At 45.8% G+C, this 15109-nt stretch overlaps 1 protein-coding gene across 1 annotated transcript; it reads left to right on the forward strand.

Moving 5' to 3' along the window:
- Window positions 1-9978: 9978 nt before the first annotated feature.
- Window positions 9979-12611, forward strand: LOC134509865 (epidermal differentiation-specific protein-like). The gene is made up of 2 exons (XM_063322503.1): window positions 9979-10102; window positions 11616-12611. Exon 2 carries the CDS (start codon window positions 11669-11671, stop codon window positions 12203-12205), a length of 537 nt encoding a protein of 178 aa, XP_063178573.1. The 5' UTR covers window positions 9979-10102; window positions 11616-11668; the 3' UTR covers window positions 12206-12611.
- The last annotated feature ends 2498 nt before the right edge of the window (window positions 12612-15109 follow it).

A 15109-nucleotide genomic window follows, 5' to 3' on the forward strand; every position in this document is an offset into this window, starting at 1 on the left:
AGCTGTGGATGCCCCATCCCTGGAAGTGTTCAAGGCCAGGCTGGATGGGGCTTTGAGCAGCCTGGTCTAGTGGGAGGTGTCCCTGCCCATGGCAGGGGGGGTGGAATAGATGATCTTTAAGGTCCCTTCCAGCCCAAACCATTCTGTGATCCTATGGCATGGTATGCCTGCCTAGTGGGAGCAGCAGGTGAAATGCAGTTGACTGAAGGACACACAACAGCTTCTAAATTAGGAATGCCAATTAGCACTGACCCACTGGCAGCGCAACAAGCATTTAAACCTTCACCAATCCTAAAATGCACCCACCTTCACTGAAGCTACACCAACTGAGGGCTTTTGGTTTACCGGTGCCTCAGCAAAGAGAGCGAATGGTGAACGGCAATATAAAGCTGTCACGTGAGAAATCAAACCTGGTAAACAAGTTATCGAAGAGGGGGAGGGCAGTGCCCAAGTAGGAGAATTAAGAGCGGTTGTTTTAGCAGCACAAAATGAAGCAAAAGTCATAAGGGTGGACTCTTATGCTGTTTGGGCAGGCGCCACACAGTGGCTTTGTCAGTGGGAAGCCTTAAATTGGGAAATAAACAGATCCTCGATCTGGAGAACTGAAGGCTGGCAATTGCTATTAAACACAGCCAGGAAAATACCATTCCAAATAGGACGGGTGAAAGCTTATGCCAATGACAATAAGCCGTCTACAAACTGGAACCAAAAGGTAGACGAATTGACAAAAAATAGGAATATAGAAGTTGAGAATTCTTTAAACCCCACATGGCATCGATTGGGAGAATGGTTACATCAGAAATTAGGCCACACAGGCTGAGAAGCGCTTTATTTTTCAGCTCAAAGCTGAGGCCGGCCCTTTAGTAGAAAAAAATGTGAAATCATCCTTACCGAGTGTCCCCAGTGTAAATTAAAATTTCAAAGAGGTGACCCTGCTAAAGCACCACCTTTGCACTTTAGTGAAGGAAAAACCTGGTGGCCTACTTGGCAAATAGATTACACTGGTCTTTTAAAACCCTCTGCCGGGTATAAATATATCTTAACAGGTGTAGAAATAATATCTGGACTCCTTGCAGCTACCAAGTGCCGAAAGGCTAATGGACAAAATACCACCCGAGGCCTTTCTTCATGGTTCTCAATGTTACCAGTTCCAGACTCCCTCCAGAGTGAAAATGGCTCACATCTTACTAACAAAGAAGTACAAGAATGGTCAAAACAAGAAGGAATAAAATGGGTATTTCACACACCTTATTATCCACAATCTAACTCTATAGTTGAACGAGCCAATGGCCTACGGAAAAAATATCTTAAACCACGTGAGGGGCAATGGGTCATCCACCTCTCTAAAATTTTACAACAACTAAATAATTGGTGTGGTCCCTAGGGAAGTCAAATCACTCGAGCCTTTCTAACATCTCCTCTGGAAAAAAGAAAACCCTAAACAACGGGCATACCTGGTCTCCAATGAAACCGGGTCAGCCCGTAATGGTGAAAATACCATCTGTGGGAACAATACCGGTAGCCTTAATTAAACCACGAGGATTTCTAGCATGGGATGCTATTGACAACGATGGAGTCGAGTGCAAAATCAGTACCAGATGGATTGATCTTGCGTCATAAAAGGATTGGGGGGAGGGGGGGGTTTGCACCACCACACTTCTTTCTTCATACCTCTGCCTCACAGGCTTGTTTTTCTTTGGCTGCTGTGACAATCAGGAGTAGAAGGTGTGTGCAGAGAATAGTTCTTGCTGTGGGTTTTCTGAGCTCTACCTTCCCCTTTGTCTCCCATCGAGCCCCGTGGCACTGAGACCTACCTGCGCTCGTTCTGAAATTGCCATCATGCGCGCAAAACCATTTGCTGCTTGTCCTGCCTAAAAGGAAGGGAAAACACGGCTTCTGCGTCCTGCGCTCACACGCTGCTCCTGGCCAGAGATCTGCCTTTTGGGTTGTGCTGATCTCAGTCCTTCTGCCAGACTCTTCTCCGCTCAGCAAAGGACAACATTAGTGCCTATGCTGTTCCTCACCTGCTGTCCAGGTGTTCTCCCTTCCCCAGTTCTCTGCTGTCCCTCTCACCCCCAATTTCCTTTGCCTCTTTGCTGCACCACGTTCCTCTCTGTTCGCACTCCCATTATCACTGCTTGGCTTTCCCTTTTTCTCATCCTCAAGTGCTGTTAATACTTCTCCTCTCCTTGTCTTCCTAGTTATCTCTGTTTCCCTTGCCACTTGGCTTAATCTCTTGACTTTGCGCTTGATGTCTTTCCCTACCACACATCCCCTCCTGTCCCTGCAGCTAGACTGGGCTGTCACCATTTGTTATCTTTCCCTGTAAATCGTTCTCACTTTCTTCCTTCCCTTCCTCCCACCTTAAATCGTTTCACAGCATCTGTGCTGCCTTTGCTGAGGCCAGATCTTTGCATAGCCACTACTCCATCTTTAGTCTCCCAGGGCTGAGTGAAGATGGAGCTGCCTCCATCCAGACCACGTCTCACCTTGTCCTGATAAGAGTTGTCTTTGGAAACGGAGTGTTGGCGCAGGGAACAGCAGCTGGCTGACCGTGTCTGCATTCTGGTTCCAGTTCCCACCTTTTGATTGTCCTCTGCAACCCTGTCTCCAGCCATCTCTGATGGTTCTGATGGCTTGCACTGCGGCTCTATAAGCATCGTTATCCTAGTTTGCATTTCCAGCCACATCCACATCTTCTGTTGCCGAGTCCGGTTGTACAGCGGGGGTGGGCAGCAGGCGCTGTGCATTTTAGACTTCCAGAAAGGTAAGGCGGTGAGGGACATTTGGAGGTCCCCACTCCAACTCCCTGCTCACAGCAGGCCTGACTTGAATGCTAGATCAAGGAGCTGAGGGCCTTATACATGATCGTACCCTGCATTTTTTGTACTTTCTGTACTTTTCTTGCACTTTCCCCAACATGCAGAACAGTGGCAGGGCCTACCATCACTAAAAGCATGTGAGGGATCCCAGCAGGCCCTTCTTTGCTCTTTACCAAGTGCATGGGCACGGCAGGACACGAACTAGATCTATCACAGGGCATGTGGTCAAAGGGGATGGTTCAGTACATGTTCTTCCACTCATTCTTCTCGCTATTTTTCTGCTCGGTTTCTTTCTCCAGTGTTTTATTTATTTGTGGCTTAAAGCCTCAAGATGTCTTAGAATCTCTTGTCTCTTAGTGTTGGCCTTACTCAACCCTGTGGAATTTGGATAAGGAGGTGAAATCTCCGTGCAAAAAGAGCAATTAAGACGGGCTTTGCTATCTCTTGTGCAACCCAGGGGAGTGAAGGCTTGTCTGTCTACCATGCCCGATAATTGACCTTTGCCTCATTACCTGTGAAATGCATATTAAAGCTGACACCCCTGTATATGCTAATGAAGATTATAGAGATCATGCTAAACATACATGACTATAGCACTCGTCTCTCCACCCAAATCACGCTACATGTCACCTAGGGGAGGGAAACCTCATAATTTTGGGAATAAAAGGATGGAGAAAATGACTGTTAAATCGGGAGAGAAGAAGCTTGACCAGTCGACGGGCTGCGTTCTCTTCCTCCACCCCAGGCAGGGATGCCTTTCTGGGTAAGCACTGCGCCTTTCACCCTCGGGTGAATGTTACCCTGGGTTGTTGTACTGTCATTATCCTTGCTAGCAATATTAACCTTAATTAATTAAGCGCTATTGTAGTTGGTGAAATTATCAACGGCAATCTCGAATCTGCTTCTGTCGCTCTCAATAAAATAACTGATTTTGATTGTTTGTGAATCCGGTTCAGTGAAAGTCCTTTGGTGGGACTCTAGCAGACAAATATCGGAACTGTGACTCTAGACTAATTTCGATTATTTGGGAATCTGACTCAGAGCAAGTCCTTTGCTGGGACTCTGATAGCGAATCAGTGAAAGTCCTGGGACTCTGACAGACAAATAGTGAACTACAGTCCTTTTAACGCGACAAACACCCAGCTGGGAGGTATCAGCGAGCGAAAATTTGTGCTTTGAGATCCTTATACCTCTAGCCACAGTGCTCCTCACTACCTTCCGTACTTGTCAAGAAAGCGGGTGTGCTGCCATTGTATACTCTGCTTTACCCCTGCAGTTTCCTCACCTTGAGCTCATTTTGATCCTGGGTTTTCTTGACTTACAGCCCTCAGACCTCCCGTTTTGGGTCCCAGGTTCCTACCTCTTTTGCCTGCGTGTGCTGAAGTCTTTCCAGGATGGAAGGGGCTCAGACCAATCCTTCTCCAGAAGAACACTCTAGGGGTGGTGACCTGAAGTGGGTGCTCACAGAGTGTAAGGGCGAGCATGTAGTGTGTACTCTTATCTAGGAATCTGCTGCTTTAAAGACTGCCCGATCCAGAAGTTGCATCAGTGTGTCTGTTTAATAGCCTTTGCTGAATTTATTCTCTGCCTGTGTCTTGTTGATTTTTTAAACCAGGTGGTGCTTTTCGTGTCTACAATGTCTCATGGATGCGCAGAAGAACTGTGTTTAGATATCCAAAGTATTTTTTTTGTTTGTTTGTTTTAAGCCTACTACCTCTTCCTGTGTGGTCTCCTACTTCTGGTACTGTAAGACATAGCAGATAACACGGTTCTAGTACAGTTCCCGTCTTCCCAGGGGGAGCCCTTTGCCTGCCTCTGTACCCCACGCTTCTGTGTCTTTTCTACTTTTACTGTAGAAGCGCTGTAGCCAGTATTTCCTTCATGCCCTAGTCTGCCTCAGGACCCTGACCACAAACACCATGCCTCTTCCTCCTCCTCTGAGTCAGTCCCTGCTGCTCAGAAATCTTTTGGCAGCCACATCTACTACTGAGGAAGGACTAAAAGCTGCTCCAGCAGCTCTCCCACCTGCAGGAGCAAAGCAGCAGCAGAGGCAGGCCGGCGAGACTGACTTCGTCAGAGCAGACTCTGGCAGCGTCTCCATATGGTAGTCCCTTCTTCATAGAATCACAGAATCCTAGAATGGTTTGGGTTGGAGTGGACCTTAAAGATCATCCAGTTCCGCCCCCGCTGCCATGGGCAGGGACACCTCCCACTAGACCAGGCTGCTCAAAGCCCCATCCAGCCTGGCCTTGAACACTTCCAGGGATGGGGCATCCACAGCTTCTCTGGACAACCTGTTCCAGTGTCTCACCAGCCTCATAGTGAAAAATTTCTTCCTAATATCTAATGTAAATCTCCCCCCTTCTAGTTTGAAGCCATTCCCCTTGGTCCTATCACTACCTGCCTTCTTCACATAGGCATGCGTTTCATTGTTCCCACAAAAGAGAAGAGGAGAAACTTTTCACCGGTCACCATTATGCTTAGTATGGTAAAGTATTGTCTGGTATTTTCTGATGGTTTTGGATGCCTGATTTGAGACACGTGAAACCTTAAAATTCTGTAAATGTCCATGACTTTAGAGAAAGTTGTAGGTACGGCGATCCCCTGAACATCCGATGCCAGATGGGTAGGGTTTTTTCCCAAACTTTTCAGTTTCTCTGTTGCATTTCTTAAGCAGAAGTGACACCTAGTGTTGAGTGGATGGCAGGCCAGTGTCTGTCACGCTTGGGCCAAGCCACCGAAGGGTTTAGCAGCACGACCTGCTAATTAAACACGAGAGGAACAAAACGCTGGATGCATTTCCTGAGCGTGCGACTCCTGTGAGCTGGAGAGGCTTCCCCAGCCAAACGAGGTGCTGTGAAGCAAAGACCTTTTGAGGGTCCGTGACATTTTATTTTTATTTTTATTTTTTTTTCTGCCCTGGTACTAAGCATCTAATTAGTCTGGGCCTTTGTGTTTGTGGAGTCCAGCTTAGCAACCATGCCATGGAAACCCATTTGCACATTTATTAAACACGGGGTGGGGGAAAAGCAGCCCAGTTGTTTCTGACATTTTGAACTGCAACAGTTGTTCACAGACAGCCAGTTGCCTTGTCCTTTACCTGGGAGGGGGAGAGTTTGGGAAGGAAATAATAGTTAGAAGAGTTCTTCCTTGTCCTTTCTGGCTTCTACGTCTTGTCAGGTGGGGCTTACGAGGCTTTTGTCAGCCTGTATTTGCTGTGCCTGTCTTTCCAGCACAGCTCTTGTGGAGCTCACTCCCCGTGCCGGGAGTGGATGTGCAGCGCTCACCCGGTAGGGTGTCACCATCCCCCTTTTGGTCTTTCCTGAAAAGGTAGCGTTGTTGAGTTGTTCAGCGTTGTTACTGAGCACTGGAAATTGGGGAGTGCAGCAAACGCAGTGGCAAACAAAGAGAGAAAAGGGAAAAAAAAAAAGGGGGGGGAGTTTGTGTGAGATACCGTGCTAGGCAAAAAAGGAGGCGTCTTTTATTCCCTCAAGGGTTTGGCAGTGAATGTGCTTATTGGTGGGTGGGCTGTTCACGGCTTGGGGTTCTGTGGTCCAGTTGCGTGTCCCTGTGTTGCATCTCTGGGGGCTGTTTTGTTTGAAAAACAGATGTCTTAGAGCCAAAAGTGAGAAAGAGACTCTGTCTTTGTGATAAAGAATTACTTTACCAGCCCTAACAACTGCTAAGAGAGTAAAAAAAAAAAACCAACCAAAAAACCACCCCCACAAAACCCCTCCAAAACAAAGCAAGCAGTGTCCTGCTGCCTGGAGTCCACAACTACCAGGCGAAATAGCAATCAGAAACTGTGGAGATGCAGTTCATGTGTGATTTTACTTTTTTTTTTTTAACCCCCTTATTTTAAAGTAAGGACTAAAGAGAGCGGAGTAATTATTGACATACCTTAGTTTGTATCCACTGTGGTGGAGAAGAGTGGGAACACAAGAGGATCTGGAGGGGGAAGGAGTTTGTTGTTAATTTGATTTTTCCATCATTTTGCCTTTTCCAGCACTGTGAAGTGGGCTCATATATGACATCCATAGCTTTAAGTGAAATTGTTTTACCACTGTGCAATCTAGTGGAAAATAGACTCTGGCAGTGCAATGATGATGAAGCCAACCACAGAGGAAATAAAAATAAACAAATACCTAAGAGTCTCGATGTATTTGGAAATGATTCTACAGGAGAGAAAAAAAAAAAAGCTCACTATTAAGCCTTGTAAAAAAAAAAAAAGAAAAAAAGAGAAAAAAAGAGAGAAAATCCAGCTTATGAAAAAGATAAAAATATTTTAGTAATTTTTGCTCCAAATCAGAATAAGTCTTCATTTGTTCAAATCTTTTTTGCATAATGTAGTTCTGCACATTTGCAAAGACTCTGCACATTCATCATTTGTCTTGCTCGTTCTTTTGCTTTTTGTCTGCTGAGGGAAATAGAGGAATTGGGGTTTATCCTTTTCCTCTTTGAGTTTCTTCTTTTTCGTTTCACTTTTGTCACACACTGTCTTTTCCAGTTTTTGAGGTACTGCTATTTATGCAGGAGCGAGGTAGGGGGAAGTTTGGAAAACATAATTTCCCATGAGAAAAAGAACAACACAAAAAACCCCACAAAACAACCCCACCCAAGCCATAAATATTTCCAATCTCAAACTCCTAGCCCCCACCCTCTGGTATTCTGCTTTGTTCAGTGGCTTACTTCCTTGTGCATTAAGCACCTTGCAAATGAGATCAGCGACACTGAAATCCATTTATTTTTCAATCCCAGCAACACTAGGAAAGGCGGTCATTAGAACCGGGAGCACATTTCTTTCTGTGAGCTTGGGAGTGTTTATACAGAGGTCCTTTGCCAAGCTTTTGTGGCGACACATCCCACCGTATACCACCTTTGGATTTTCCTCGGTGTCATGAAAAGCCCCGCTGCCCGCTCTGGTGCTCAGCAGAGCAGACGTGGGGGTCTTCAGAGTTCAGCTGTCGCCTGCGCCTCTCCGCAACGCAGTTGAGACACACTCAGACTCGCTCTTTGTGTTGCCTTCACGGCTCATATATTCCTCCAAAGGGCTTTTCTGAGTCTGCAGGTGCTGAGAAAGATGGGACCGTTTAGTTTGTGATGAATTATGTCCCTCTCTCTATATATTTGTTTATTTATTTTTCAGAAACACAACTAAATAATTTAATGAGTAAAATACACTAGCAAGCTAAGAGGAATTAATGTTGTTCAGTGGCAGCATAAATCCGTCCTATTCTAGGCTGTTTTAGTCCCTCTTCCAAACATTTCCTCCCATGGGTGTGCCCATTCTCCCTTCTCTTACCAGATGATGGGCACCATGGTCTCCAGGAGTGGAATGGGTCCTTCCCAGATGATGGGCACCATGGTCTCCAGGAGTGGAATGGGTCCTTCCCAGATGATGGGCACCATGGTCTCCAGGAGCAGAACGGGACCTTCCCCTTTCCAGCAGCACCGAACTGTGGGGTGGGCTCACTGCAACACCTGAAACCATGCTGTAAAGGTGCGATTTGGCAGTACGGCAAAGCTGGTTTCACATCTACCTGCTGCTAGAAAGTGAGGTCCCGCTTCTCTCCGCCAGACCCCAGAGTGCAAATTTCAGTCGCTCTGCTTCCAGCTTCCACACAGCAGCAAAAGAATGTGTAAAAAAAAACCAAAACCAAACCCATGCATTTTTGCACTAGCTGAGTTCTGTGATCCGGCGCACCATGAGCTCAGCCAAGCACCAGTGAAAGAGATGCAGCAGGAGGATTTGGCTGGAGCCAGTGTAGAGGCTGCCTGTTTTGGCAGGGGGGAACTCTTCCCAGCTCCCCATCTTCTATAGTAACCTCCTACCTGACAGAGCAGGGGTTCCTGAAGCACCCTACGGTGGGGCACATTGTAACAGTGGCCTTCAAAGAAACCCTGGGGGTCAAGTATTTCCCCTTGAGGTCATTATGTTTAATGACAGCCTAGAGCAGCATCTGCTTGGTAGCTGTAAGCACAACTATGTATTTTCTTTCTCTGGAGTTCTGGTGTATGAAAAACTGGCTCGTAGCCCCATCTCCTTGGTTCCTCTCAGAGGATTGCACACAGTGCCTGGCCAGTCTGCCCATATCCAGGTATATTTGAGACCTACCGCTACTGAGCTTGTGGGTACTTGATTTTCCTGCTTCATTAACCACTAAATCTCCTCTGAGTCCTTGTTGCGAGCTCTGTCACGTCTGGTGGTGAGGGAGGGAACGCTTTCCTCCGAGAATGGTTCAGCACCCGGAGATGCTGGGCAATTTCCAGCCTTGGAGATGTTCAGGAGTCACCTGGGCGAGGTACTGAGCAGCCCCAGGTAGGTTTAGAATCAGCCCAGCTATGAAGAGGGGTGGTTGGACTCAAGACCTCCAGAGGTCCCTTCCCTCCTGTGTCTTTCTGTGAAGATAAACAGTCGCTCATTTGCTTTCCCCTGCAGTGCAGCTTGGTCATTTTTTTTAGACACGCTTGTTATAATTCATCAGACTGTTGCTTGATTTCAAAATTCGGAGATGGCTAAGGCAAAGTAAGCCTTCAAAGGAAGTCTCTTCTTTCTGCTGCTGTGGCTATTTGCAGGGTCTGGATTGCTCTTGAACTATCGAAGATCTCATTGTTTCCTCCCGCCGTGGTACGGCTTGCCAGCACGCTAGCCAATTAACGTGCCTGAAAATATATTACAGAGTAAATCTGCAACATGAAAATAAGCACAGATATTGCCACTGCAGTTCTGCCAGAGCCTCCTTTGCCCTGCTTTACCAGCTCCGCATCCCTGTGGCTGCTCAAACGGCTGCGTAGGTCAGAAGGGATAAAGTCAATTTAAAAAAAAAATACTTAAATGCCACCTCTGTCACCTCCATATCTCACACAGAAATGCTTTGTGCGTTAAATGTTCTTCTCGAGCAAGCAAAGAAATTCTACAGCCCATGCGTCACGAAATACTTTGATGTGTTTTTATTACGGTGATTCAGCTGGCTTATGGAGAATAAAGACAAACAAGAATTAAAGGTCTAAGGTTTATCAAGATGTTTGCTCTTCAATGGACTTTTGAACCAGGGCCTTAAGGTGGCTGGTTATAGGAAGATCAAAACCAAAACAAAACAATCAGTAATTTTTGACCCCTGAGGGTGATGTCGGCCACTTCCCAGTTCCATAGGCTGTGGTGTTTCACAAGACTTCTGTACAAGCTATAAAAGTAGGCAAGTGAGCTGCCTTTTGCAAACAGCGTCACCGGACTGGAGGAAGAGCCACCAGCTCTCCCCATCCAAGAAGCCGACACCAAGGTGAGACGCACACGTTTTCACAAGGGCGCTTGCAATGGCTTCCCGGGCAGCTACTGTGAAATGCAGTTGAAGAGAAAGGGGTTTGTGTGTCGGGGGTGAGGTGAGAGCTGCCGCGGGTATGTGAGGATCCCACGTCTGTATTTGCAGAAGCTTCGCGCATCTTTCAGGTGGTGAGAAAACAGCTGCAGGATAAACATTCCTCACGGAAGGAGAGAGTGGAGAGAGCCATTGCTACAAAATTTCAAGGGGTGAAAGTGAAAATATTTTACAAATTAATCTTGAGCATAGGATCTTATATTGTGTCAGCAAAATTGACTGAGTTATTATTATTATTATTAATTATTATTACTACTCTTCCTACAGACAGAAAGTCATTATACGAATGCTCAATGATTGATAACGTTTGGGTAGACACAGCTTCCATAAATTCAATTACAACTGTGAAAAAATGCTTAAATGTTTTTAAACACTTAGTGAGGGTTTTTTTTTTAAAGTGAAACTTAAGTTCGTTTGTTTTTTTTTTTTTAAAATGTCGATTATGTTGCTCAGGTTTTGCAATTTTAGTCTGACTCTTAATCTCACTTGGGCAGAGCTGATCTTCTCCCATCCCTTCCCGGAATCAACTAGAGCAACTGCTTCTTTCCCTCAAATGTATTTGCTCTGACATCTAAAACTTTGCTATGATGACTGTTATGTGATTTAGAAAGGGAGCTGTTATCTTAATTGGCCACTCGTTTCTGTTCCTGCAGCTGTAACAAATAAATGCTGTGGTTCTTTGTCTGATTCCAGACAACTTCGTGTGGAATTAGATACGAGTGTTTGTTACACTGCTACAAAAAGACATTTACAACCTGAAACTTAGTCCGACTCAGAGAGCTGTTGCTTTGAACTTGATTGCTTCTCAGTTTATGTCAAGAACAGGAATCTCTTGGTTTTGATAGAATTTCATATAAAAAGAGAAATAAGGTATTTCAGTGACTCTAAAAGGTCAGTTCTGGCCTTCGCAGAATAGATTTTTTCCTATTTACAGTACAAAAATGCACTTTGGTTCAGAAATTAATTGAATGTCTCACTATTTTACTTGTAATATTATGTGGATCATGAAATTTAGTCCAAACAGCAAACGCCAATTTCTAAAATAATTCTGAAATGCAGTGCCAATTATCAACTGAAAGGTCTATCACCAGTTACGTATTTTATTTCATCATTATTTAGGCTATACCAGTAAGATGTCAAACTGAATGCTCAGATGTCCCTCGCATGTATACATAAACCAACATACAGAATTAAATAAAACTGGACAGTTTTGGTATACGTATATCTCATTTTACTTTTTTCTTCCAAATGCAAATTTCTCTGTCATTCCCTCACTCTATTCCAGCTGCTGCTATATTTGTCCTCTGCTAAAAATGTTTTACTTTTCCGTCTCCCCACCCCCTGCCCCAGCGTTTGGTGTCTGATGTGAAAAGGTTTCTTACAAGCCTTGCTTATTTTCTGTTTTCCTTTTCTGCAGGCTGTCATCCAGCTCCTGCGGCAAGAAATCCGAGCTACAGAAGTCCTTCTGAGATGGGAAAAATCATCATTTACGAGCATGCCAACTTCCAGGGCTACTCCAGAGAGTTCACTGGAGACATTGCCAATCTAAAAGCTGTAGATTGGAATGATTGTGTCTCCTCAGTGAAAGTAATTGGCCAGCCTTGGGTGGCTTATGAGCACGTCAACTACACAGGCCAGTTACTGGTATTTGAGGAGGGAGAACATAGCTTTGTTGGCAGAGAGATGAATGACAAGATCTCTTCTCTGCAGTTGATCACTGAAGACCTGCGCAATCCTCAGATCACTCTCTACGAGCATGCCAATTATCAAGGGAAGAGCAGGGTGATAAGAGAAGCAACCAACCTGGCGAGGGGATATGACAATGACATCATATCTTCTCACAAAGTCCAGAGAGGCGCCTGGCTGCTGTGCGAACACAGCGATGGAAGCGGTATTCGCTACATTGCGCGAGAAAACGAGCACCTTCCATATTACGGGGCAATCAATTTCAATGACAAGCTTTCATTTCTGCGTCCCCTTCTCCCTGGCAGGGGCTGTGGCTGTTAGACTGCAGATCCTGCCACGCTGAGGGAAGATGCAGTCCCAGCGAGAAACTGGAGACCTAGGTCTCTCCCAGTACAATCTATGCCCGTATTGCTCCTCTCCCCAGTGCCGCAGAAACACTGAATGGGAGCGCTCTCTTTCACGCTGCACTGTAGGTCTGTATTTCTCGTAAGAGACGTGCCAGGGGTGCGTAACCTATGGCACCTGCAGCTGGCATTCTGATATATGTAACGTAAAAGCATTGCATGTTGCTTCTGTTGCTAGATGTGTAAACAAAATGCGAGTATATAACCTGTATATCACTTACTTTGTTTTACAAAGCTCTTGCTTTACCACGGCCTCTGCCATTTTTTGTACTCCGCTTTGTGTTGTTGCCATTAAAGAAGATATTGAAATAAACAATGGGTCTATTTTATGTATTGTTTGTGGTTTAGTGTAGATAAAGATTGCCGTTTCATGATGAGACATCTCTATGTATACAGGGAATGGTTCACGAGGTCAATTGTAAACAATTTTCATGGATCGCCCCTGAAGGGTTTTATCTCCTTCCATTCTCACTTGTCGGTAACATTGGGTTCAGGCTTGACTCAACTAGACTTAAAGTCTTGGTGAGCAGGCCAAGTAATGCTGTGATCCTGGCCAAACTCTCACCTGGAGACTTTACTTTATTATCACAAGAGTGACTGTATCTCAAAGCATTGATCATACTAATGATAGAGTCTTCTACTGCCCTAAATTTTGATAAATTGGAATCCATTGGTTGGTCGATCGCAATAGGAAAACCGGTCTGATTTTTTTAAACCTTTGTTATCTTGTTATGAGATGAGGTATCATTTTGAAATCACACTGTTTCAATCAGAATGGAAAATACCCTTCTTCTGAAGTTACCTCCATTTTAATTCTACATTGCAATGGCATCTTATTGTTGTAATGGTCTCAAGGGTCACCACGTGGTATGTTCTACCACAGGCCAGACTTAAATGCTAGCTCAGGTACCTCAGGGGTCTTCAACACATCAAGAAGTGCCAGGGGTTATCACTGCTACAGGCATGCGAGGAAGCCCAGGGGGGCCTTCTTTGTCCTGTACGAGCCCATGGGTATCACAAGCCACCAACTAGATCTTTCACAGGGCAAAGAGGCAAATGGAGGATGAAGATGCCAGCTGCAAGAAGCGGCAGGCTACAGGAGAAGGGTTGCTGAAGCACCTGTAGTTCAGCGTTTTGCAAGCCCCGGAGCAGCCTGGAGAATGACCTACGGCTCAGTGTTCCCTCAGGATTGTGACTCTGTATGTGTACTCTTTACCTCCAAAGCAGCGCATTAGAAGCTACATGACAGAGTCAACTTCAAAATAATTGCATTTGGAACATGAACTATGCAAGGCCTTCTTTCAGATGTGGGATGACCAGCTATTTCAAGAACTGTTTTGCCATGTGTCGCGGGCAGAGTGAATAACTTCACTTGTAAGAGAGTATTGAAATGTTTATTAACATAAAACAGTGATGTAACAAATTTAGTAGTGAATGCGATAGTGTTTTATGAGATTCGATGCCAGGGTACACTGGGTTATTCACTGCATAGAGGCCAGGGTCAGACAAGCTCTCAGGGAGACCCTCCCGTGGAGTCACGAGGTTCAGAAAGGACCCCCTTGCTTTCTAAACTCCTTCTGAGAGAGGAGTCTGGGTGCGGCTGGATCCAATCCTAGTCCCAGACTTGGTCAACGGTTTATGTCTAAAGGATTATGCATGCGCAATCAATCCTTATATCACTTAGCTAATATTCAAAGTCACTTACCGAGAATCTGTTGTGGCAAGGAATCTCTCAACCTCGAGGAGAAGAACCTTAAGCGAGCGTCCCCACTCAAGGGGAGGTCCTGTCTTGCAGCCCGCTGCCGTGCAGGAGAGCTCAAAGGGCTCTTGGGCTGTCCACTATTTATGGAGTAAGATAATTGACCTATAGTCATATTCTCATGGGAATAAGATACCTAGGTTCCCACTCCAGACAGTGTTTTGGTTATGTTGCCAGCCATCTCCCACAGTTCAAATGCAACTCATAACAACTCCCGCTGATGGCCATGGCTTGAGCAGGAGCCGGGGGGGGAAAAAGGGGAGAGCACACCACCACACCATGTACAAGTTTACCTGGAGAGCAGAGAGTTGCAGTTCTGTCTTGTCCCTGTGTAATGGCAGCTGCGCTCTCCAAGCCACGTGTCCTGCTTTTGGCTGGGATAGAGTTAACTTTCTTACTAGGAGCTGGTACAGTGCTACGTTTCAGATTCAGACTGGGAACAGTGTTGATAGCACACTACAGGTTTTGGTTGTTGCTGAGCTCTCAAGGCCTTTTCTGCTCCTCACACCTCCCTGCCAGCCAGAGCTGGGAATGCACAAAAAGTTGGGAGGAGACACGCCTGGGACAGCTGACCCCAACTGACCAAAGGGATATTCCATGCCATGTGACGTCATGCTCAGAAGATAAAGCTGGGGGAAGAAGAAGGAAGTGAGGACGTTTGGAATTATGGTATTTATCTTCCCAAGTAACAATTACGCCTGATGGAGCCCTGCTTTCCTGGAGATACCTCCCAGCCGATGGGAAGTGGTGAATGAATTCCTTGTTTTTGCTTTGCTTGCGTGCATGACTTTTGCTCTCCCTATCAAACTGTCTTTACCTCAGCCCACGAGTTTTCTCCCTTTCACTCTTCCAGTTCTCTCCCCCATCCCAGCCGGGGGGGAGTGAGTGAGAGGCTGCGTGGTACTCAGTTGCCGGCTGGGCTTAAACCATGGCACCGTGTACTGTGGCATCCATCACGCAGCTCTGCGTTGCAACGCTTATCTAGCTCTGTGCTGGGCTCCTGTTTCCCATGATCTTCTTGTGTTTATATTTAAAAATGAAGCCCAGAACGTGCTGCTCTAC

The sequence above is a fragment of the Chroicocephalus ridibundus genome, chromosome 1 (assembly GCF_963924245.1).
Source record: "Chroicocephalus ridibundus chromosome 1, bChrRid1.1, whole genome shotgun sequence".
Lineage (NCBI taxonomy): Eukaryota > Metazoa > Chordata > Aves > Charadriiformes > Laridae > Chroicocephalus > Chroicocephalus ridibundus.